This window comes from Eublepharis macularius, chromosome 3 (genome assembly GCF_028583425.1).
Source record: "Eublepharis macularius isolate TG4126 chromosome 3, MPM_Emac_v1.0, whole genome shotgun sequence".
Classification (NCBI taxonomy): domain Eukaryota; kingdom Metazoa; phylum Chordata; class Lepidosauria; order Squamata; family Eublepharidae; genus Eublepharis; species Eublepharis macularius.
In genome coordinates, this window is record NC_072792.1 from 188,519,536 (window position 1) to 188,545,183 (window position 25,648).

At 54.0% G+C, this 25,648-nt stretch overlaps 1 protein-coding gene across 4 annotated transcripts in view; it reads right to left on the minus strand.

Annotated features, from left to right (window-relative positions):
- Nucleotides 1-25,648, minus strand: part of FHIP1B (FHF complex subunit HOOK interacting protein 1B) — a 30,460-nt gene that overhangs the window by 2,182 nt on the left and 2,630 nt on the right. For all 4 annotated transcript variants that reach the window (XM_054973495.1, XM_054973494.1, XM_054973496.1 and 1 more), the window contains exons 2-9: nt 9,677-10,007; nt 8,858-9,469; nt 5,207-5,365; nt 4,818-4,904; nt 4,347-4,514; nt 3,953-4,032; nt 3,508-3,677; nt 954-1,922 (exon numbers count right to left, since the gene is read on the minus strand). In XM_054973495.1, the coding sequence (XP_054829470.1) occupies nt 954-1,922; nt 3,508-3,677; nt 3,953-4,032; nt 4,347-4,514; nt 4,818-4,904; nt 5,207-5,365; nt 8,858-9,469; nt 9,677-9,814 (2,383 nt within the window). In that variant the 5' untranslated portion in view covers nt 9,815-10,007. The remainder of the gene's footprint in view (nt 1-953; nt 1,923-3,507; nt 3,678-3,952; nt 4,033-4,346; nt 4,515-4,817; nt 4,905-5,206; nt 5,366-8,857; nt 9,470-9,676; nt 10,008-25,648) is intronic.

Genomic DNA, 25,648 nt, shown 5'->3' on the forward strand with positions numbered 1-25,648 from the left:
CACTTGCCGAGAGAAAGGTCTTTCCCATCCCCTCATTACCCGACCCTGTACGGGGAGAGCCCAGGGAACGAAGCAGGACCCTTCGGCCTGCCGAGCCGCCGTCCTCGTGCCACAGCCCCATTCCTCCCTGCATGGACTTGCCCACTTTGCCCAACCTTGCCAGCCAGCCAGTCAGCAACCGCCCCCAGAGGCAGCTCAGCAGAAGCGCTTGGCCTCTGCCGCTGTTTTCCAGGCCGGGCAACACCAGGAGGGAGGCAGGAGCAGGCAGGTCAGACCAGGGTCAGAAACGGCCATTGGGAAGCAACACAACTGAAGCATCCCAAGCTGCTGCCACGGAGACGGAAGTTGCCCTGATGCTCATCTAGACCCTAAACCCCCACAAAAGCAAGAAATGCACAGAGACTCCCCCGCCCCCCCCCCAGCTCCACACTTCCCAGGAACCCCTGCTTTATTCCCAGAGGAAGGCAAAACCCCTCCAGCGTGCAAGGAAGGGCCACGAGAGCCCAGCCCCAGGCATATCCCTTCCTACCCTCTCTCAATCTGCCACCTGGCCTCGGCCTGAAACCCTCCTCAGGAGCGCCCACCAGCTCCCGAGGAAGCTGTTCCGCCAAGGCCCTGCTCCAACCCAGCTCTCTTGCTCCAGGGCAGGGGAAAGAACAGGCCCGCAGGCCTCGCTCGCAAGAGGCAAACCTGGACAGGAGGGGCCAGGGCAGATGCTCTGCAACGGAAGCCCCGCCTGCCGCAAGGCTCCAAGGGCCCCCCACAAGCTCCCCACTCCGGTTCCGCCAGGCAGAGCCCACAGCAGTCCTTCCACCTCCCGGGCAGAGGGCTGCCCTTCTTCACCTAGCAGAGGCCACAAAGAGGCTCATCAGAGGCCAAGTCCTGTTCTGGGCACCCCTGGCAGCAAGTGCTCCAGTGCCACCCTGACCCTTGAGGCCAGCTGAGGGGCTCACCTGTGAATGGCTGGCTGGGGGGGTGGCCAGGGGTGCGCAGGGGGCTGCTGATGATTGGGGCCAGGGGCTCAGCTGGCCTAGGCTGCCCCACACTGTCAGGGTGGGAGGAAAAGCTCTGGAAGGCGGCCTCCTCCTCCTCCTCGCAGGAGAGGGGGGTGGGGTCAGGGGCCGAGGGGGGGCCGAGCGTCAACTGCTCCTCTCCTCGGCCCCTGCCGTCCATCTCCTCTTCCAGCTGGCTGAGCTCTGCTGTGAACTTCTCCAGGGTCGACGTGCCGCCGTTCTCCACAGGCGCCTGGGTGAGCAGCTCGTCCAAAAGCGAGTCCAGGCAGGGTGCTTGCTCCCACACAGGCCCGGGCTGAGAGCTGTGGCCAGAGCCGTTCTCAAGCACAGCCCCTGGCGGGCACCAACGCACCTTCTTGATGCCAGTGTCCGCGTGGGTCCCATTGAGGAGGCCGCTGGAGTCCTTGGGGGTGGGAGAGGCAGGGGGACTGGGCTGGGCCCCAACAAGGGCCCCTTCCGGGCTGGCCCCCTCTTCTTGCAGGCCCCGCTTTTTAGTCCGGGGAGAGGCAGGCATGTGGCCAGGATGCCCCCCTGGGTGGAAGGAAGTGTAGCCAAAGCAGTCGCTTTTGACTGGCAGGGGGGCGTCCCTGGACGGGGCCACGCCACTGGCATCGGGCACCACTCCGTCGTAAGGGGCTGACCACACCCGGCAGGCCCAGACACAGCGGTCAACGTTGAGGCAGGCGTCTCGCAGGTATTCCAGGTAGTTCCCCTCCAGCTCAGAGACCTCTTCCCATCTGCCGGGGCGGTGGCAGGGGCTCCCCGTGGGGGTTCCTGGGGAACGGGGGGTTGGGCTCGGGGCCTCCCCGCTGAAGCTGGCCTGGCGCATGAAGAAGGAGATGCGGGAAGGCGTGGAGGGCTTGGGGACGGTCACCACAGAAGAAGAATCCACGCTGGGGCTGCCGTGGCCTAAAGGCACAGCGGGAGGAACAAGAGGAGGGTTAGAGAAGGAGCTCTGGCAAACAGCACTCCAGTGGCAGGCAGGAACATCGCAGGGGTCACCCAGGATGACTGGAGAACTGTCTGCTCCTCAGCACTAGGCGCAGACCCCACGCCACGCAGCAGCCCCAAGACCCAATTCAGGGGCCAAAACCCTTTCCCAGGATTCAGGTTCCTTGGTTTGTAAACTTGTTCAACGAGTAGGGAGCCCCATGAGAATCACCGTGGGAGTGGGTTACAGGGCAGCCACAGTGATGTCCCGCCTCCCCCCACACGCCATGCTGTGCTGTCATCACAGGCCCCCCGGATCCAGGCGCCCCCCCCCACACACACACACTCTCTCTCTCTCTCTCTCTCTCTCTCTCCCCCCCTCCCTCTCCCCCTCCCCCTCCCCCTCTCCCTCTCCCTCTCTCTCTCTCCAGCCCACTGCGGCCTCTTTAGGCGAGGGCTCCACGGTGATGCATCGTAGCACCGCTGCCGTTTCCTTCCAGGTTTCATATTCTTCTGCAAACCGGGGGAAATCCCACCCCCCCAGTCTGCTGTAAATTCTTCCTGTAAGTGGTGCCAATCCGTGGATGTAAGCAACCACATGCAGAGGCCTCTTGCAAGTGAGACATACGGTGCACAGCAGCAAGAGCCCCCACGTTCTGAGCCGCCAAAGCGGGCGGGAACCTCCCCAAAGCCCCGCCTGGCCTGGCCTGGCCTCTGGCCTCAGGGGGCAGAAGGCGGCCTGACCCGCCTCGGCCACCCGGCGGGATTCCAGGCCATCCTCCCCAAGAGCTCTCACTGCGGCCCATTATTTATTTAATGCCATTTATAGCCCCCCTTTCTCACTGGGACTGAAGACAGATGACTCAGGGCAAGTCACTATGATCGACAGCTGGGACATTCAACAAACAACGCACCAGGGGATGCGCGGCAGAAACGAAACACTGCCAAGCAGAACGCCAAGTCATTGGACGTGGCCTACGGAATGACGTGGTGCACATCCCACCCGTGGAAGGCGCCCTGCAGTGCAGTCTACAACTTGTTCCTCTCCAGAAGCCCAAAGGAGTCCTAACAAAGTCTCTTCTGAAGCAGCCCAGCCGAGCGGGGAGGACTTGGGGGCATTTAACCCCCATGGCTTCTACTTGCCAAGTGTCAGGGCTGCAAGGCAAGAAGAGAGGCGGGCACTCTCTACCCTTGCAGAAAAAAGGTGCACACACGCACACACACACCCCCTACACACTGGACAATGGCCGAGGGTTCCGGATGCGCACCCAATACTGCGGGCAGTTGAGAGCCTGCAGCTGGCCAGAGCTGGCCTGTGGTCGCTTCCCTTTATGCTGCCTTTCAGCCACAGGGGAGGGAGGACCTGCCCCCCCCCGCAGCTGAAAGGATCCCGAAGGGAGAGAGAGGGCTCGACCACAGCCTCTCCTCCCTCCCCCTCTCCTGGCCTGCTCTGGCTCACCTCGTCAAGGGTTATCTGCCCTCTGGGCACAGAAGAGTGACAGCCGCCGGCCCACCCGCCCGCCCGCCCTCGGGGAGGGAGGCAACGGCTCAGCGCCCCACTCACCCTTCGACCAGGCGGCGTGCTCCTCCTCCTGCTCAGGCAGAGGCAGGTTCTCCGGACGGCAGCAACGGGGGATTAGGGACAGGAACTTGCTGGCCGCTTTGCCGTAGATGTCCAGCTCTTTCACTGCCCTCTTCTGGCTCAACATGACGTGGCTGCAGGGGATCAGGTACCTGCCGGGAGGGAGGGAGGGAGGGAGTCCAACCGTGTCCTGCCCAGCCACATGCCAAAGCACCACAAGGGGGGGGGCTGCTGCTCACAGGATGGAGCACAGAGCAGGTGAGGGGGGGGGGCGGGGAGGGGGCCAGGGGCAGCCCCTCCTCTGTCCCAGCCACCCGCCAGAGGTCTCCTGGAGAGGCACACGGGCACCTGTGAGCAGTGACGGAAGGAGACCCCCAGGCTGGCCCCCCAGGCCCCCACCCCTGCAGGAGCCACGCAGTCTGGCTACCTGAGCACGACTTGCAGCAGAACGTCTTCACAGTGGAGGCTGAGCAGAGTCCGGAAGAGGCTGAGCGACACCATGCAGAGCTGTGGGGGAGAGGGAGGAGGACCGCCTCAGGAACGGGAGCCCCCCCCCCCGCCCCCCCGGCCCAGGGGCACACAGGCAGCTGCCTGGGCCACCCAGCGCCCGTCTTGCCCTTGAGAGGGGCCAACACAACTGGGCCCGGGCAGCTGCCACCGGCCCACCTAGGACACGCCTATGGCACACCCAGCTGCCGCGGAGCAGCGAGCGGCACTTCACACGTGCCCAAAGGTGGGCTCAGCTGCGGGAGGAGCCGTGCGCCCGAGGACAGCAGGGGAGCCGGCCCCCCCTCCCCACATCACGCGCCCCAGGGTCTCACCCGGGAGTTGCTGGCAATGCGCCCCACCAGGGTGTCGAGAATGGTGCTACTGTCGTGGCGGTGGAGAAGCAAGAAGCGCAAGAAGGTCTTGAGCAGGGCGGTCTCGCTGATGCTGCGCAGGAAAAGGTCCAGGTAGGCAGTGCTGGCGATCATTTCTTCGATGGAGGTCTGGCAGAGGGAGAGGGGGGGGGCATCTCAGCAGAACTCCGCCCACCAAGCCCCAGAGACCTGCCCCTGCAACACCCTGCCTGCACTGGGGGCTCCAGCACAGCACGCGTCAAGGGCTCCGCCAGAGCACGAGAGGCCACAGGGGGACTGTGCCTTTATGCCGATCGCCCCTCTCTTTGACAAACAGGCCTTCCTCCAATAGGGAGGGGAGGGGAGGGGAGGGGAGGGGAGGGGAGAGAGACGGGCAACTGTGGCATTTTCTGCTTCCTGTTTAACGCGCCCCCCCCCCACAGAAGGCCTTACCTTGTGCAAGGCGGGGCCCATGACGGGCACCAGAAACCCACTGTGGATGTAGTCGACCAGCTGCTTCTGTACCAGGGGATGGGCCACCTGCCGCAAGAGAGAGAGAGAGAGAGAGAGAGAGAGAGAGCAGGCTCAGCTTCCAGGCAGTGCGACGCAGAGGGAAGGTGTGCCAAGGAGCCTGCCCCGGGGCAGCAGCAGCGGGAGGCAGAGCTCTCCACTCCTAGCAAGTCAGCCCAGGAAAATCTTACTGGGCTAACCTGAACCCTAACCAGATTCTCATCTTCGAGCTGAGGTCCACAGCAGGTGCTTCTGCCCCATGCCGTCCCCTCTGGGGTGCAGCAGGCCCACCGCAATCCACAGGGCACGGCCCAACCGCCCGGCCCCCCTACCTGGATGACGGCGTTGCAGAATTCCAGGGAGGTCATGAAGAGGACAAGGGAAGGGACCCCGATCCAGTCCTCGCGCCGCAGGAGGTGCCAGTCGTCTCCCCGGACCTCAAGCTTGCGGGGTAGTGAGGAGTAGAGGGCACTCAGGCCCGTGGCCAGCACCTGGGAGCAGAGCAAGGGCAAAGCGCCCGTCAAAGGGGCGCCCAGCCGCTCTGGGGAACATCCCCCGCGCCCTCCGATACTCGGCCAGGCTTTCAGAAGGAAAAGTGGAGCTTGCCTGAGGGGCCTGAGAAGGATGCCCTACAAGGCAAAGGACCCCAAGAGGGGCGGCACAGGGCAGGTGCTGTGCCAACCACCCCTCCACCTAGCACCCTGGGTGGGGGCACAGGGCAGTGCCGCCACATCCTCCCTCCCTGTTTAATCTCAAAGGCAGGCGGGGCGGGGTGGGGGGGGTGGACGAGGAGGGCCAGGGAGGCCAGGCCCCTCCGCAAGTCGCTAGGCAAGAATAAAGTTGAGCCCACAACAGCCGCATCAGGCCTAGCAGCAGCGATGGGCGGGGGACACAAGAATATGAGGCGAGCCCCCGCTAGAGCAGCCCAAGGGCCCGTGCAGGCCGACATCCTGCCCCGCAGAGCCTGACGATCCAGCCAACAGGGCTCAGAGGCCGAGGCCTTCCCCGGAAGCCGCCTCCTGGCGCTGGAGGAGAGGTTGGCTGCCCCTGTAGGTGCATGCTCCTCCAGCCCCCAGGCCTCCCGGCCTCTGCCTGACCCCCTTCTACAGCTGCCTCTGCCGGCCCCCGTCGCCACAGGCCCTCACATCTTTAAGCACAACTGAAAGTTACACTGGGTAGAATCCCATGGTCTGAACTACTTAAGGAGAAGGGAGTTCAAGTGGGGTGGGCGAAATACTGAAGAGGCACAATCACAAAAGTTCCCTATGAGATGGAAAAAACGAGAGGAGCCTGAAGCAGCCGAGGTGGCTCCATAAACAGCTTTCTGATTAACTGAGAAATGAAAAAAAAAACCTCATTTAGGAAACGGAAGGAGGGCCTTATAACCAAGGACGAAAAAAACCAAATAACCAATGTTGGTAGGGAGAGTGTTAGGAAAGCAAAAAGTGGGTGGGGCTGAGAGAGCCCTGAGAGTGCTGTGACTGGCCCAAGGTCACCCAGCTGGCCTCAAGTGGAGGGGGGGGGGAACCAAGACCGGCTCTCCAGATGAGAGTCCTGCCACTCTTAACCTCTACTCCAAGTTGGGAGAGGCAGGAAAAATTCTCGGCCCACCCTCTCTACTCTGCAGAGAATTTGATAAACCTCGGTTATGTTCTCCCCTTCGTGGTCTCTTTTCTAAACGGAAACGTCTCCGACCCTGCCGTTTTCCCTCACAGGAAAGGTGTTCTAATTTCCCCCACAGGACTAAAACTTCCTCCCTCTCCTCATCAATGTGACTCCACGGCTGAGATGCCCGTCCTGAATGCTGTGGCTGTCGCAGGGGAGTATTTCCCAGACTGGCCCCAGCAAGAGGCAAAGAACGAACTCCGCTTCTCCACCCTCTCCCCATTTTCCTTTCATTCCTTGGTCAGCCAAAGGCCCACTTGCTTTGCTGACTGGCTTCCTACTACGGATATACTTAAGGATGTGCTTGATGCATTTAGCAATCTGCTCCTCAAATCCTCTTTCTGCGTGCCTAATTATTCACTTACTCTTCGCTGGCCAGACTCTGGGCTCCTTTCTGTTCTCTTCACTGGGGCAGGCCTTCTGCTTGACTTGGGATGTTAACCAAGCAGAACTAGTCCTCTTGGACTTGGCAGTACTTTCCCTGAGCTGGGGGGTACATTCGACCTGGGCTTCCATTAGTTTGGTTTGAGAGAGCTTCAAAGCGTCCTCTAAGGAAGTGGCTCTCTGTTTCCCTTTCAGCTTCCTTTAAACTATTCCCCTCATTTTTGTAAGGTTCTCTTTTTTGAAATCAAATGATACTGTTTTGGACTTCAGGGGTAACTTTCCATTGACAAGAATGCTGAACTTAATAGCCTTGGGGTCACGCTTCCCAACTGGCACAACATAATCTACGTTTCTCACCAGGTCCTGAGCCACCCTGTGAACCAAGTCCAAAATCATGGCCTCTCTGGGTTGGCTCTGTGACCAACTGTTCCAGCGCTCGGTCAATCCTGATGTCTAGCAATTTCATTTCCACAGCATGACTTGAGCGCATGTTTTTCCGTTCAATAGCTGAAGTCGCCCCATCACATTTTCTGCTTTAGTCATCTCCCTTCCTTCCTTCCTTCCCCATCCTGAGATCAGCCTCACGGGTTCCACCAGGCAGGCGACAGTGCACCCCCCCCACACACACACACACCTTTTAAGTAACCCTCAGGGCCCAGTATTTCCACCCATATCGCGTCTGCTGTGGAGTTACGTTTTCTAACTTATCTGATTTTCTGCCCTCTTCATTATACAGTGAAACGCTCACCATAACACACGCCTCCCTGTCTTTTCTGCAGAGTCTGTCCCCCTTCCACCATGTTTCTCAGACATCCACTGCACCTACACTGTCATTTTGCACCAAGCACCCCAGCTCCTCCACCTTGGCTCGGAGGCTTCTGCCGTTGGCATTCAGACACTTAACAACGTGTTTCCCTCTCCAGCAACCCCCTGCTGTTCCTCCATGGCTAGCAGAAACCCCTGGGCGAAGGGGTGACAGATCAGGATGAAAGGAAGTGCAAAGTAACACCAACCAGGGCCAACTGTCTTCAGAACATATACATGCAGACAGTGTTTGGGCTATGGAGGGGGGGGACCACAAGAGAGATCTTTGTTTCACACAGTCTAATGAACTGTCAACTCCATGTGTGGCAGCAGTGAAAAAAGCAACCGGGGGGGGGTGCTTTTCAGGGGTTATCTAGCAGGCAGCTCTGGGAAGCAGGAAGGAAGCCGCCCCCCCTGGGCTCATGAGCCACTCAGCACAGCGGCCACAGGGAAGACGGCCCATCCGCCTGCCCTCCGTGAAGCACCAGGCACCCAAGCCGTGGAAGCTCCTCCCTCCACTTCCGCCTTCTCCTGGGGCATTTGCAAGTTCCCAATCACAGGGTGCAAACTTGGCCAAGGAGGGAGAGGCCACTTCTGGTCACCCACAGGAGGCCTCCCCTAGCACAGCACTCAGCAGCCTGAAACGCACTTGACTCATCAATTCAGGGCGAGGGTACAAAGCCAGCCAGCCCCCAGGACTGCAGCCCTCCCACCATCAGGGCACGCTCCTCTTAGCCTGCCACCCACCCACCCCCCGCCCAGGCCAGGGATCAGGAAGTGCCAAGTGGCCTCCAGCACATGTGCTCTGAGAGGCTGGCCTCCTGTCTACTCCAGCCGTCTGCCAGAGGTGCCAGAAGAGGTCGGCTGCCCACACGGGGCCAAGCGGCACAGACGGGCCTCTTGCTTGGCAGGTCCTGCCAAGGGCAGGGCATTCCACATCAGGGGGACTTGCGTTCTGGGCCCACAAGCTCAGGACTCGGCAGCCCAAGGACCCACACGGGGAGGATCCCTCCAGGGCTAACAGAAGCAAAATCAACTCTTATCTGCCCAGCAAAGCCCCTGGCATCCCTGCAAGTGACGCAGACTCCTTCCTGGCCACGCGTGCCCCTCCCCGACCCAGCCCCACTTACCGGGCAGAAGTAGGAGTTGTCCGTGATGTACTGGGCCACGGTGCGGCTGCCGGCAGACATGGCCATGAGGAGCAGGAGTGCATCGCGGGCCTGCTGGCCGACGACCCCCTCGTGGTGGATGAAGGGGACCAGGAGGGAGAAGACCAGCAGGTTGGCAGGGCCCTGCTCCGTGGGGCTGTGGAAGAAGAGCTCCAGCAGTGGGGGCTCCTTGGCCACCGAGACACAGAGCTGGTTCAGCAGCAGAACCAGGCTAGTCTCCAGGAGCGGGGAGGCGGGCCCGGCGCACAGGCCCAGCAGGCGCAGCAGCGGGCGCCGGATGGACGGGTGCTGCAGCAGGGGCTGGTGCGACTGGCTGATAAGTGTCTCGAACAGCTTGAGCAGCTCCACCTTGCGCTCCTCAGGGACGTCCCGCTGCAGGTGCCAGCCCAGCAGGCGCTCCAGCACACCCTCCGACGTCACAAATGCCAGGATGGGCCCCACGCTGGCCCCGGTGCCAGGGCGCTCTTCCGCCAGCAGGGTCAACATCTGGTAGGTGTTGTTACGCACGGCACTGAGGTCATCGGCCGCCCCCTGGGCCACACGCGAGCCACGCTGTTCCAGGATCCTCAGCACCTGCAAGGACAGCAGGCCAGCGCCCCCCCCATCAGAACTGAGCTGCCACATCCTCAGCGGCCCGCTCCTTGAGGGCCCCCTCCCATCCCCTCCCCCAGGCTCCCCCAGGCCCATCTGGTGCTCCCCATATCTCAAGGAAGCCCCCCCCCCGGCTGCTTCCCGAGGGCCCGGTTGCCCTCCTCTTCCCCCTTTCCCCCAGCCACTCACCTGGGCCCAGTGGTTCTTGAAAACCATGAGGCAGGTTTCGGGGTCTGCCATTACAGGGCCCTGCAGGCTGGCCCCGCGGCTGGCCCTGTGGCCCGCCGCTCGGGGGTTCAGCTTGCTCAGCCAGCTCATCCTCTCCATGGGGAAGGGCCCGACGCCAGGGAGGGGCGGGGCAGAGGGGGCAGCAGGCCGGTCCGAGGTCACGGGCAGCCCCCTGGCCCTCGCCTTGCTTTGCCAGCTGCCGCTGCCGCCGCTGCGTGGGGCTGGTCAGGCCAGGAGGAGCAACCGGTCCAGGGCTCCAGGGGCTCCATTCTGCTTCAGGGGGGGGCCCAGACTAGAGAGAGAGAGAGAGAGAGAGAGTAAGGCAAGCTGTGAGAGCCCCGGCAGAGGAGATGGGGAGGCACAACGGCAGTTTCGACAACCTGAAGGGGTCAGTTCAAGGAAAGCCATCACTCCTACTTATTTCTGTCATAAAGGAATCTGAACACGCCATTTATTTTAAATACCCACACATACACCCCCTCCCCACACCAGCCATGCAAGGAGACTTACAAAAATCATAAATCCCTCACGCTGAGGAATCTGTCTTGGAGCTCAGTGAGAAAGGTGGACTATGAATACAACAACAACAACAACAACAACAGAAATACAAATGCCCCAATGACTTGCCTTGCACAAACGTGCACCACACAGCTGGCTGCCAAGCCTCAACCGTTGGCACAAACGGACGAGTCAACGAAAGAGGCAGGCGCCAAAGCGCCTTACAGAGGGGAAGCAAGTGACAGCTGAGCTGGATGAACCGGCAGGACTAACAGCCAAGCGACAAGAGATGAATTACACGAGGGAGGAGGAGCAGGTGAAGGGAGTCGCCATGTCAGCCGGGAAGCCCAGTTCTAAAAGAGATGGGAAGGCTCTGTCAATTTCCGCTCTCTCTACAGAGCCAGCAAAGATGGCTGCTCAGAGGGCTTGTTCGTTTCCTCTTTGGCTCCAGCAGGCTCTGTCAGTTTCACTTCCCCTTTTAAGTGGCAAAGAAGAAATAAACAAACCCTCTGAGCAGCCATCTTTGCTGGCTCTGCAGAGAGAGGGGAAATTGACAGAGCCTTCCCATCTCAAAACTCAGCTTCCCGGCTAACATTGCAACTCCCTTCACCTGCTCCTCCTTGTGCAATTCATCTCTTGTCGCTTAGCTCTGAGACGTGGTTCCACACCCAGCTCACATGCAGCGTTCTCCAGGAGCCTCAGACCTGCCTCTCAACCTCACTTCCCTCCCAGGGCTGCTGTGTGCAGAAAGAGGACACAGTTGAGAGAACCCCGTGCTCCTGAGACTGAAAACAGAACTGCTTCTCAGCCTATGAGGGCCCGGGTGGCGCCGTGGTGACGGCGTCCACCCAGGATCCGGCAGACCTAGGGGTTCAGGAGGCAGACTCTCCCTTGGAAGCTTGGTGGGTGACCTTGGGCCAATAAAAGTCTCTCAGCCTAACCTACCTCACAGAGTTGTTGCAAGGACAACCGGAGAGGAGAATGGTGCAAGCTGCTTCGGGCCGCAATGGGGAAGGGCAGGATATAAGTAAATAAATAATAACAGTAACAGTGAGCTAGGACACCCAGTTGAGGACGTGAATAGATGCAAAAGGAACATCCAAAGCTGTACAACACACACAACAGGAACACAGAAAGAGAGACGGATGAAACCAGGTAAGTTACAAATCGTAAAACAAGAAATGGAACATTTAAACACTACAGTCCTGGGTGTGAGTGAACTAATGTGGACCAACTCAGGACATTTTCAGACAGAAAATCACAGTGTTTTACTGTGGAAATGAACTCGAAAGAAACGGTGTTGCCCTAATACTGAGGCGAGACCTAGCACAAGCAGTCAAGAGCTACAACACAAAGTCTGACCAAGTAATAGTAATCAGACTTCAGGGAAGGCCTGTTAACATAACCATCATTCAAGTTTATGCTTCAACTATGGTTGCTGAGGAGGAAGAAAGAGAAAACTTTTACACAAGTGTCCAAGAAGAAATTGATCATACACCTAAACAACATATGCATAGGTGACTGGAATGCAAAAGTAGGAGACAAAGCAGAATCAAACATTGTGGGAAAATTTGGACTAAGATCATGAAATGAAGCAGGAGAGCGGCTCATAGAATTTTATGAAGCCAACAACTTGTTCGTTGCTAACACATGCTTCAGGCAACCAAAAAGACGACTGTACACGTGGAAATCACCAGGTAATCAATACAAGAACCAAACAGATTACATAATTGGAAGCAGAAGACGGAGAAGTTCTATTCTCTCTGCTAAAACAAGACCAGGAGGTGACTGCCATACAGATCATGAGTTGCTAATCTCAAAAATTAGAATAAAGCTGAAGAGAAATACTAAAAGAATCATAATACCAAAATACAATCTAAAGGCTATTCAGAGAATTCAAAGTCCAGGTAAGGAACAGATCTGCAATACTAAGTTTAATTGATCATGAGCCAGAAGAACTGTGGGCTGAAACCAGAGATATTATCAAGGAAGGATGTGCAAAGACTATCCCTGTAGCCAAAAGAAAGGAGAAGCCTAAATGGATGTCTGAGGAAACTCTTAAAATTGCTAAAGACAGACAGGAAGCAAAAACAAAAGGTGACAGAAATAGGGTCAGAATTCTAAATGCAGCTTTTCAGCAATCTACACACAGAGACAAAGAAATCTATTATAATAACCAGTGCAAAGAAATAGAGAAGAACAACAAAAAAGGAAGAACAAGAGATGTGTTCCACAAGATCCGGGAAATCAAAGGGAGATTCAAGCCACGGCTTGGGATGCTGAAAGATCAACATGGAAATACAGTATCTGATCAGGACAAAATAAAGGAAAGATGGAAACAATACACTGAAGAACTAAACAGAAGAGATTGACTGGAAACGCTCAGTCTACCTTCCAATCCCCAAAAAAGGGGACGCCAAGGAGTGCAGCAACTGTCGGACTATTGCATTAATTTCCCATGCAAGCAAAGTGATGCTCAGAATTCTACAGCAAAGACTCTTACCATGTATGGAACGAGAAATGCCAGATGTTCAAGCTGGATTCAGGAAAGGAAGAGGCACCAGAGATCACATTGCAAATTTATGATGGCTAATGGAACATACCAGGGAATTTCAGAAGAAAATCAGCCAGTGTTTTACAGATTACAGCAAAGCTGTGTAGATCACAAAAAGCTATGGGTAGTGTTAAAAGAAATGGGGGTGCCACAACATCTGATTGTTCTGATGCGCAACCTGTACTCTGGACAAGAGGCCACTGTCAGGACAGAATATGGGGAAACAGAATGGTTTCCAATTGGCAAGGGTGTCAGACAAGGATGCATATTATCTCCCTACCTGTTCAAACTCTATGCAGTGCATATCATAAGGAAAGATGGATTAGATCTAGAAGAAGGTGGCGTGAAAATTGGGTGGAAGGAACATTAACAATTTGAGATATGCAGATGACACCACGTTACTGGCAGAAAATAGTGGAGACTTAAACAACTACTGGTGAAGGTTAAAGGAGAAAGTGCCAAAGAAGGATTACAGCTAAACATAAAAAAGACAAAAGTAATGACTACCGAGGAGTTACACAATTTTAAAGCTGACAATGAGGAAATTGAAGTTGTCCAAGATTTTCTCTTCCTTGGCTCAATCATCAACCAACAGGGAGACTGCAATGAAGAAATCAGAAGAAGATTGAGGCTCGGAAGAGCAGCTGTGAGGGAACTAGAGACGATCCTTAAAGATAAAGATAATCCAAATGATGGTATTCCCCATTGCCATGTATGGATGTGAAAGCTGGACGGTAAAGAAAGAAGAAGATGGATTCATTTGAAATGGGGTGTCGGAGGAGAGTTCTGCGGATACCATGGACAGCCAAAAAGACAAATAAGTGGGTTCTAGATCAAATCAAGCCTGAATTCTCCTTAGAAGCTAAAATGACAAGACTGAGGCTATTGTATTTTGGTCGCATCATGAGAAGATTCTCTGAAAAAGTCAATAATGCTAGGAAAAGTGGGAAACAGTAGGAAAAGAGGAAGACCTAAAACGAGACGGCTGGACTCAATCAAAGAAGCCACGTCCTCCAGTTTGCAGGATCTGAGCAAATCTCTTGATAGGATGTTTCGGAAGTCTTCATTCACAGGGCCCCCATAGGTCGGAGGCGACTGGACGGCACATCTCTCTCTCTCTCTCTCTCTCTCTCTCTCTCTCTCTCTCACACACACACACACACACACACACACACGAGCTTCTATACATACTGGCTTTGTGCCAGCCCTTGGCCAAGGCTGAGGCAGGCCTCCTGATCAGGACAGCACCCGGAAGAATGCCTGGAGCAGCCAGCAGCAGCCAGAAGACTCCAGCTCCTTCTGGGGCAAAGGCCAGCAGACGCTCACCACACCTAGCGTGGGAGCTCTGCTTCTCAGGTGTGCCAGCTGGCTCTCACGCAGAGACACACAGGGCTCTTCCGCATTCCTCTGCAGGGCAGGCTGCCGTACCCAGGCTCCTCCTCTGAGCCTCGTCTGGAGCACACACACACAGGACCGAAAGAGAGCTGCCCTCTCCAACCACCAGCAGGCAGCGGCCTGGCGCAGCTTCCCCACCAGATGGATCTCGGGGTCAATTCAGACAGGAAAGTCCAGCGCTGGGACTGTCAGCCGGGCAGCTGCCCTTGCCGCAGAGCATACAGTAAGGCTAGCCGTGATGTATGAAGGAGGCCCCAGACACACAGCTTAAGCAAGGGACAGGGATGGGAACAAACAGGCCCCAGGGAGGCCCGCCTGGCCTCAACCAGAGCCAGGGCGTTTTCGGTCCTGGCTCCAGCCTGGTGGAACTTTCTGTCCTCTGAGACCAGGCCCGGCAGGATGTGTTATCGTTTTGCCGAGCCTGCAAGACAGAGATGTTCCGCCAGGCATTCAGCGGAGGACAGGCTTGGCCTCCACCAGCAGATAAAATGGAGGACGTAAGACCTGAAACCCTCCCCGCTAGGGTGTCCACCACCTTAGTTTGTTGAGCTGCGTGTGTTGCTGTACTGATTGCCATCATTTGCCTATTATATAGTGTTGTATTTAGTGTAAATTTTATAAGTGAATCTTTTAAAATTTATGGTTTTATATCAGATAAACTAACGTTAATGTGTTTTAACTTGTTGAAATCCGCCCTGAGCCCTTCATGGGGAGGGCAGAATAGAAATTCAAAGCAAATAAATAAATAATCTGCCCTCAAGAAGCGGAAGTCCTAAGGAAGAGGAGAGCCAACCGCCCCCCCCCCCCCCGCCCCAAAATAAGAAAGCTGCTGGATCCCACTCTTGCCTCTCCTCACCCGCATTCAAGGTGGTTTGTTTGGTAAACTCAAGGGAAACTTCACAGATCAAACAAGGGCCAAAGCAGAGGGACAGGGACTGAGCAGTCCATTGCAAGGTCCACAGACCAGCCCACAGGCAAAGGCAAGTGAACACCCTCTCTGGACAGGGCGGCCTTGAAAACCTCCAGGACAATTATGACAGATGGCATGCTTTGGACCTCTGCCGTCAGGCTGAGCCCCAAAGTGGTGCCTTTTTTAGAACAGCCCAGCCCCGGCTGCAAAATGACAGGGGGCGGGGGCGGGGGCTGGCTCGCAGCAGCTGAAGGACATCAAGCCAAGACAGAGTCTCTTCTGCTCTCCGGGGTTTAGGGCCTGGGCGTGCCTGGAGGACAAGGGCTCCCCTCTTTCGGCTCTTAGCCTAGAGCTGAGGAGACAGCCAGAGGGAGAATCCTCCCTGCATCTCTGCTCGTACTGCATGCCCTTTGGGGGCCCACTGGGAGAAAAGCTGGGTATAAAGGACTACGTAAAGAGGGCAGGCAGCCCCCGATGCCACCTGGCAGAAGGTTTTGTGCTCCTTCAGTTGCTTTTGCTGGGAGCAGACGGGGCAGCTCGCAGCACTGGTTCGCCATGTGCGTACAGGGCAAGCAGCACCCAACGGCTCCTCTCCTGGCCTGGCAGCACCCGGCCAAAGTGGTGGAAGGCCAAAGCCAGCCAAGTTCTTATCAGCACATTTACCCCACTTCCATCTCCAAGGGAAAGAAGGGAGGAAGTCTCTAAACGCCCAGGGAAAAGACTGGAAACCCACAGCCAGAGAGAGAACAGGCATTTGGGGAGCAACTGAAATGTATGCCATAATTACTTTCCCCATCAGATCTAAGCTTATTTTATTGCTGTAATATCAGAATATGCATTTAAAACTTAGCTGATAAAATCGAATTACTGGGCACACTGATGCAACTCGAGAATCTAAATGCCTTAATCGTCTGAAAGCAACATTAAATATATCCCCAGGGCACCTGCACCTTCTGCTACCTTAGCACACGTCTCTTTAATTTTTGCCATCCAAGAGGTAGGAAAAAATAAAACTTGATATTAAACACACATTTTGTAGTAATAAAAGAACATACAAAGCTGTGTTATACCAAAGCACAATCTTGGTCAGTATTGACAGCACTACACACAGCACTACACTGTGCTAATGTCCTCACACTTGACTCAGAGCAAGGCTTCCCCCACCCCTGACCATTCACAGCTTTCTTGTCGCTGATAAATCCCAAGTACTTTTTCATCAGCTGAACACACAGACTAGAAGCGCTCGAGACCTTCATCCCCCCAGGATTTTCACAACTCTCACCCACCATCAACTTAACCATGGATGAGTCCACGCAGCAGGCATCTCTCTTGGACATCACTGGCCAACGGCACAATGAACACATAAGCACTACCCCTACACATATCTGCATGTTTCCAGCTATCAGCCAGCATAGAACACTAGCCATGGTCTACAGCAGGGGTGGCCAAACTGCGGCTCGGGAGCCACATGTGGCTCTTCTAGACATAATGTGTGGCTGCCAGAGGTCTTCGGGTATTGCCGTGGCCATACATTTTATTTTTGTTTATTTCCCGCTCTCCCGCCCTTTCCTCCCTCCCTTTCCTTCTTACTTTCCATGTCTTTCATAGTTTCAATAAAAATGTTGGGGTTGCCAGGTCTGACTCAGAAAATACCTGGGGACTTTGGGGATGAAGCCTAGCAAAGACGTGACATCACTTTCGTGATATCACTTCCAAGTCAAAGGTCAGGTGATGGTTCTTCCCAAGTGCCACCACTTCTGATGATGTCACTTCCAGCATACTGCACCAAAACCCCACCCCTTCCTGTGATGTCACTTTCAGGAAACTCCCCCAAACCCGCCGCTTCCTCTGAAGTCACTTCAATGCACCATGTCTTGCGGTTCTCAAACATCTGACGTTTATTCTATGTGGCTCTTCCATTAAGCTAGCTTGGCCACCCCTGGTCTACAGACAAGCGCTACATTACAATTTCAATCCCTCTGGCATTCTCTCCTGTAGAATTTACAACAGGATTTATTTGTTTTTTGGATTAAAATACCCACTCAGAGAAGTAAAAGAACAGATTGACAAAGCCAGACCAAAACCCAGCAGCAGCCTACTCCCAGACAGACCCAAGGAAACAACAGAGCAGCCTAGCCGACACTTACAGTGCACCTCAGACCAGCCCAAGGGATCATTCAAAAACTCTTACCAGAACTGGGGTGGGGAGCTAATTGTATTCTTGAATATGTTTCTTTCCCACACCAAATTCCTCGTTTATGTTGGGGCAAAATCAGGGCTTTTTTTCTGGGAAAAGAGGTGGTGGAACTCAGCGGGTTGCCAGCACAGGGGGCAACTCTTGGCGAGAGGTGGTGCCCCTGGTACCACATGTGCGCACGCAAAGTGCATGCATGTTCCCAGGGCCAATGACGTCACTTTGGGTCAGCTGGAACAAGGGGGGAATTTTTAAAAGTTTAAATTGCCCTCGGTGAAAATGGTCACATGGCTGGTGGCCCCGCCCCCTGATCTCCAGACAGAGGGGAGTTTAGATTGCCCTCCCCTCTGTCTGGAGATCAGGGGGCGGGGCCACCAGCCATGTGACCATTTTCAAGAGGTTCCGGAACTCCTTTCCACTGCATTCCAGATGGAGAAAAGCCCTGAGTAAAATGTCTCACTTCTTTGTGTTGTGTTGGTCTCTAAAGTGCTACTGGACCCAAATCTTGCTCTTCCACTTTTTTGTCTCATGGCAGAAGTCATTGTGCCTCACAGTACCCAAACACCCAGAAGCTGAACGCGCACTTTCACATGAGACAGAACAGCAGGATTTGTGCCCCGTGGCACCTTAGAGACCAGCCAGATTTTCTGTGTGTGAGAGATTTCGCGAGTCAAAAGCTCCCTTGTTCAGATACAGGGAGGGCTGGAGATCCCCGAGTCTTTATACCTCAGCCCAAATGCAAGAGGGGTATTAGGAAGCAAAGATACAGTGCTGCCTGATTAAACGGGAGGGGTATAGCAAAGGAAGGTGTCAGGATGTAAACGTACAACGCAGCTTGATTAGAGCCCAAATTAGCATCTGTAATGAGATATGAATCCCAACTCTCTGTTCAGCCCTGGGGAGGGGGGGGGGGGGTCCATTGAGCTGAATTTGTGAATGGATTCCATTTCAGCAATCTCCCCCTGAAGTTTCCCTGTTTGAGGACAGCCACTTTTAGGTCAGCAATGGAATGTCCTGGAAGATTAAAATGCTCTCCCATTGGTTTTTTGAGTGTTGCAATTTTCAGTGTCAGATTTACGCCCATTTCTTCTTTTGTGTAGGAACCGACCTGTTCGCCCAATACAGAGTGGAAGGGCATTGCTGGCACTTGATAGCCTCTATAACATTGCAAGATGAACAACTAAATGAACCTGAGATGGTATAATTGTTGTCATTAGGTCCAGCGACGGTGTTGTTGGAGTGAACATAAGGACAGAGTTGGCATCTTGGTTTATTACAGGCCCTGCTCCCAGTCCCTGTTGGGAGGCACATTATTCTGAGCGAGGAGTTGTTGCTCAGGGTTAGAGGGCTGCCTGCAGGCAAGAACAGGGTTGCCTCCCAAGGCCTGTGGAAGAAGATGATCGTTGTCCAGCACAGGTTTCACGTCACGGATGACGCGCTGAACCGGTCTGAGCCGAGAGCTGTGCGGGACCACCAGCGATGTTCCGTGGTTGTTCCGTCTGGGCCTGACTTGTAGCAGGTCACCCCCTTGGCACCCTTCTGGCTTTGTCCATCTGTCTCCTTACTACACCGGGCGGGTGCTGCATTTTGCAAAATGTAGAGCCTGCAGGTGGAAGGTCTGGCAGAGCGATCAGAACAGATGTGGCTGCAACGGAGAGCTGGGAAAGGGGGGTTGGGAAAGACGCCCCCCGCCCCCCGCGGGGGTAGGCCAGCACTGAACAGCAGCAACAAAAAGGGGGCCAAGAACAGATTGCTCCCAACTGGCCGGAAGGCTGCAGCGCCTCCTTGACTAGGAAAGGTTAACAGATTGGGGGCTTTTCAGTTTACAAGGGAGGAGGAGGGGAAGAGAAACATGAGGCAAGGGGAGGAAATGACTGGTGGCTGCGATCCAGGCGACACAGGAAGGGAGGCTCTGCAATAATGGCCAACATCAACCGCACTGGCTTCAACGGAGCAGACGGGACCTCCAGTCACGAGAGAGAGACGACGACGACGTTTCTAGAGACCGACAGCATCTGTGCCTTGCGGCACTTGGTCAAAGGAAGGGAGGCGACCCCAGACGTGGCGCCAGACTTGAGCCTAACCGCACCGTAGGAATAGCAACTGCAGGGCTGCCGAGATGAATGTTCGTGTGAGTGGAAGGATGCCCCAAAAATCCACTAGAACTTCACTTGGTTTTAGACAAGGACGCTTCTCAAGAATGAGGGGGTTAGTCAAGCTGCTTCCAAGATGCTTTGGAATTATTTAAACACAACCATCCTGGAGGCCTAGAGAGAAAACGCACCGACGATTCAGAAAGGGGCCACCCCCACCACTGCCCCGCACTCCAGAGCACAGTCAGGGAGGCCGTGCGAGGCGAGGCGAGGCGAGGCAGGAGTCCTGCTCGAGCAAGGGGAACCAAGGAGAATGCAGGTCCTGGCCGGGTTAGGCTGGGGAACTGACTGAGGGGGGGGGGGGGAGCAGGGTGGAATCCAAGGAGTCACCTGGAGTCACCTGAAATCCCCCAACGATACTAAACACATCATAGCAAATTGTTGCCTCAGTTATTCTCATTTAAACAACAGCTGGAAGCACATTGTCTCTGTCTACAATATACACTGGAATGATCAAGAACTGCTGTTGTAGAATGTTCTACAAAAAAAGTGGTAGTAGTAGTAATAATCAACATATGATTTATATACCGCCCTTCAGGACCACTTAATGCCCACTCCACGTGGTTTACAAAGTGTGTTATTATTATCCCCACAACAATCACCCTGTAAGGCTGAGAGAGCTCTGAGAGAGCTGTGACTGACCCAAGGTCACTCAGCTGGCTTCAAGCGGAGGAGTGGGGAATCAAACCCGGCTCTCCAGATTACAGTTCTGCCCCTCTTTTAACTACTACACCAAACTGGCTTTGTCCACACCATGCCTTTTGAGTGAGTAAATCCTTATCTTCAAAAATATTTCACACTTCCCAAGGGGAACAAAAAAACCCCCAGTATTTCCCAGGTATTTCTTTCAGTGCTCCCCCAAATTTTCCAATTTCTCCAAGGAGCGACTGAGAGTCCCAGGAATGGGGGTAGGAACAGTTTCCCAGTTCTTCTTTGGGACCTTCCCATCTCTCGGGCGAAGCAGCCCCTGCACGTCCCAAAGAAGGCAGCGAGGGGATTCCACCAAGGGCCTCAAGCCCATGCGCGGCCAGGACGGGAAGGGGTGTGAGGGGGAGAAGCATTCCTAGGCAGGCCCAGAGCAGGCACACGCCTTCGCAGGCATGGATCCAAACTGCACCAGGAGCTGGAATGTGATCCAGAAGCCCCAGGGCTGAAAAAGAGGGAGGCGTCCCTGCGCTCATTTCCCACGGGCCCCTCAGGAAGGCAGAGGTGGGAGTCCGCAGGCAGCGGAAGGGGGGAGAAAGCAGCTGGGCTGAGCACTTGGAAGCGCTTCTGAAGGTAACCCCCCCCCCCACCACCAAACATCATGAAGAAGAGAGATGGTTCCAGGCGAGAACGCCACAGGAATTCCGGCACATTCCACACACTTGCTTGGGCTCGGGGGCAAGGCCTCCGCGGGAGGGAGGAGCAGAAGACTCAACGGTTCAGTCCTGAAAAGCACAGCGCTGGCACTCGAGGCTCGCTCTGGGCACGCATGGAGCAGGGGCAAAGGGGAGGCACACCTGTGACTCTGCAACCTCAGTCTCTGCTCCGTGCGTGCAGGGCCAGACGTCCCGGCTTGGGACCAATGCCAGGGCTTGGGGGGCTGGGAACAGCTCTTGCCCAATGGGTCTTTCCTCCTGCAAAGCTAATTTTTGTTTTGAGTTATTTATAACACACCTTTCTCCTCAAAGCGGCAGACATCTTTCTCCTCCCCTCCATTCCACCCTTACAACAACCCTGCATGGCACGTTAGGCCGAGAGGCCCAAGGGCACCCAGCAAGCTTCCATGACACGGTGGGGATTCCAGCCTGGGCCTCTCAGACCCTCCTCCAGCAGCCTGAACACTACACCACAATGGCCCCTAAGATGCTGCCACTCCTGCCTGGACTTGGCACTCCTTCAGTGCCCACAGAAGATCCCAGCAGGGCAGCAAGCACCCCCCCCCCAAAAAAGGCCCATTTCTGCCCAGAGGGACTGGCGCGAAGCTGCTCACTCCAGCCACCTGCACGGGGAACGCGGCACTTGCCCAGCTACAGCAGCAGGGAGTCCAGAAGAGTCCCAGGAAGACAACGGGGCAACGGCCAGATTTCCCCCCCGCCCCCCCCCCCCCGTGCCAGACGAATCTCCCGGCACTGCCCAGTCATCCGGTGATTCAGCTCTCATGGCCAGTCCTCAGACTCAGTCGTGAATAACACAGCAGTTCATTTGTGGATCGCCCCTCTGGCCAGACCAGGGCCTGCTCCGTGGGGAACAACGTCAGCGTTATTCCCCCACCATCCAGCTGGGGCTGAGAAGAGAGGCTCCCCGAGGGCCACCTGCTGAGTTCATAGCAGGAATGGGATTTAAACCTGGCAAGTGCTGCATCGCAGCCCAACTACTTAACCAATGTGCTACACAAGCTCTCCCTAGGCACTAGAAGCCTGCTTTGGACAGCACTCCAACAGGGAAAACTTGCTGGCCCTTGGGGCACACAGCCCCCAGGGCCTCAGCCGTTCCTCTACAGCAGCACTGGCCCTTGGGGCTCACAGCTGTTTGTTTATTATTCACATTATTCATAGTCCACCTTCCTCACCGAGAACCAAGACGGACTACAAAGTCAATGTAATCAATGGCTGGGACAGGCAATAAATACACAGGCTGCCCAGGCTGCAGTAATTAGAAAGAAACAAGCAGAAATCTGATAGAGCTAAAACAAAACAAAACCAATTTGACATGACATATTAAACGACACAGAAACTAACCAACAGGAGCACAGCTACAGCAACAGATGGTACGCAGCAGTACAGTCTACAGTCCCCATTGGAACCATTTCCCTACAGCACAGCTCTGTTACCTAGGTAAAAAAGCACTCTTGAATACTTTGGTTTTGCATAGTTTGTGGGAAGCCAGAAGAGCAGGAGTCTTCCTGACCACTTCAGGCAGGCCATTCTATAAACCGGGGGCATCTACCGAGAATGTGTGGCTGATTTGGGGGCTGATTTTGCCCAGCTGCAGGTGGCAACTGCAGAAGGCCTTCTACAGATAAGCAATGCTGCCATGGCAGAATACAGGGAGTGAGGCAGTGCCAGAGACGTGAGGAACTGCAACCACCGAGGGCGGCTTTGTGTGTGTGACAGCCAAAACCTTGAATTGAGCCAGGTAACTGACGGGTAGCCAATGGCACGACAGGAGTCATACGCAGACACCACCACCTCACGCCTGATCATAATCGAGCTGCAGCACGTTCTGCGCCAACTTGGTGCAGTTTGGTCTAGTGGTTAAGAGCCACACCAATTAAAGGAGCTCCCTGGAATAGAACCACCAAAGTAAAGACATAAATCTTCCATGGGAAACTAACACCAACAGTTTAGTATATTAAAATATTAATTTTTAACACTTATAGTAACGTGAAGTAACGTGGTATAGTAACGTGGTATAGTAACGTGAAGAGTGCTCACAGTGAATAGTTAATCCTTAAATACTATAAATACAATAAATATCTACACAAAATACAGTTCTGTAGGTCTCAATACTCAACCAATAGTCTCTCTATAACATCATTAATAACCTGTGCGTATTTTCATAAGTATTTTCATAGAGTCCATCAGCTGGACTCTAACCTGGAGAGCCGGGTTTGATTCCCCACTCCTCCACTTAAAGCCAGCTGGGTGACCTTGGGTCAGTCTCAGCTCTCTTAGAGCTCTCTCAACCTCACCCACCTCCCAGGGTGATTGCTGTGAGGATAATAACAACACACTTTGTAAACCGCTCTGAGTGGACATTAAGTCGTCCTGAAAAGCAGGATATAAATCAAATGTTATTATTATATTATTATTAACTGGAGTCTCTGAATTGATATTGAGGGGAGACCTATGTAGAATGCATTACAGTAGTCTAGTCTTGACGTTACCAAGGCATGGATCCAGGTGGCCAGAATGGCCATGCCAAGGTAGGGGGTCATCTTCCAGGCTAAGCTGAGTTTGGAGAAGGGTATTTTTTTTGCAACTGCTTTTACTTGCTCCTTTAGCAGCAATGCTAGATTCAGCAGAACCGCAACCTCTTAATCAAGTCCGGCAGGGTCAACTGGCCCCATCAAAAGTGGGGTGCACACTGTCCTTCAAGATCGCCACCTTCCCAACCAGCATTACTTCCCTGGGTTCAGTTTCAGTTTGTTTGCTTCCAGCCACCTGAACGCAGCTGTCAGGCAGTGACACAAGACCTTTATGGCGTCACCAAGGGACCTGGATAGAGAGACAGAATTGGGTGTCATCTGCATATTGATGACCTCCAATTCCGTAGCTGCAAATGAGTTCTCCTAAAGGTTTTACTGTCAGGGAATTTCTATGGCCTCTATTTTAAAAGGCCTACGTATGAGCATTTCTTGGAGCTGACCTGTTGTACAGAAGGCAAAAGTTATTACTTGTAAGCAGATTCCTCTCTCGTGCTGTGGTTAAGTAGGGTTAGAGAGCCCCATTGCAAGGACAGTATCTCTCTCGTTTTGACTTTGTACTCAAGGATTTAGCTTGGATAAACCCTCTCTCAGGAAGACACCCAAGATTCCTGTGTGGCACCAGACATGTAACATGTTTACATTGCAGAGAGAGTTGACTGTCTTGTCAATCAGTCTTGTTTTGTGTCATGTCTCCTGAAGAATTTAATCCCAAAGAATTGTTTGTGTCTAGTTTTTGTATCTTTTCTGTAAACAATTAACTTTGGAGAGCATATAAGATTCTCTGCTATGGCTGAGCTTTATGCATGTGTCGGAACATGGCACTGCATCTGGGTTTTATTGTAAATAAAGCTCATTAATTCTTTATGGATCACTCTTGGTGTCTTATTTAATTGTGGGTGATGGCTGTTTGGAAATGTAATCTGGAACACAGAGTACTTTTAAAGAAATTTTTCCTTAACATTTACACAGAGGTTGAATAACACGGGGAATAAGATTACATACACCCTGTGGAACACAGCAAGATAAATCCCGCTCTGAAGACAGCTGGTCTCCACCAGCAACCCTTTCAGTCCAATCCATGAGGAATGATTTAAACCAGTCTAAGACACATCCCCAGATACCTACTTCTGCCTCCTGCACAGGATGGCACTATCTGCTGCATCAAAGGCTGCAGACAGATGCAGAAGGAGCAACCAAGAGGCATGGCCTTTCCCTGCACTCTTACACAGATCATCTACTAAAGCCTCCAGAGCCATTTCCAACCCAAAGCCTGGCCTGAAACCAGACTGAAATGAGTCAGAGCACAAGGGTTATCCAAGAAGAAACAGAGCTGCTCAGCGACTGCTCTATCACTTTGCCTAGAAAGGGCCGATTAGAGACTGGGCAATAACTGGCCACATTGGTTGTTGTGGATTTTCTGGGCTGTATTGCCGTGGTCTTGGCGTTGTAGTTCCTGACGTTTCGCCAGCAGCTGTGGCTGGCATCTTCAGAGGTGTAGCACCAAAAGACAGAGATCTCTCAGTGTCACAGTGTGGAGAAGATGTTGGCAGGTAATTTATATCTGCTCAGGAAGGTGGGTTTGGGCTGAGTCATCCTGTAAGAGTTTCCCAGGGTGTGAAATGCTAATGAAGGAAGGCTTTCCACGGCTATACAGCCCGGAAAATCCACAGCAACCATCGTTCTCCGGCCATGAAAGCCTTCAACAATACAACTGGCCACATTGTTTTGCCTCTTTGAGTGCCTGAGGGAAGGTGTCCTGAATCAGTGACTGATTTAGGATAAAGCATCAAGGGCTTGTTTACATGCTCTTTACATTATTTTAGCAGCCAAGCTGGACAAGGATCCAATGTGGAAATGGTAGCCTTCACAGATGCCAGGATCCTGTCAATATTCATCACTGTAACTGGGTCAAAACGGTCCCTAAAGGGACCAGACAAAGCATTTTGCATTTCTTCTGTCTGGCCTATATTACAGGATGCATCCGCATGGGACTGTATTCATGCTACTTTGTCATAAAAAAAACTCTGCCAAAATGTCACAGCTAATTGTCTGTTATTGAGCCAGTAAAGTTTCAAAATTAGGAGACGGAAGTTGTTGAGACACCTTGAACAACTGCATTGCTTATGAACCAGCTGACGCAACAATTGCAGAGAAATAGTATTTCTTTGCCACCACCATCCCTTCACAGGCCTTCCAACGGGTTCTACAGCAGGCTCTATCAGGTGTAGTGTGAGATTTCTGCCAGCATCTTCCTCTACATCTCCCAGCCCTCTTTAGGTCACCCACTTACACAGTAAACCGCGGGGCTAGCTAGCA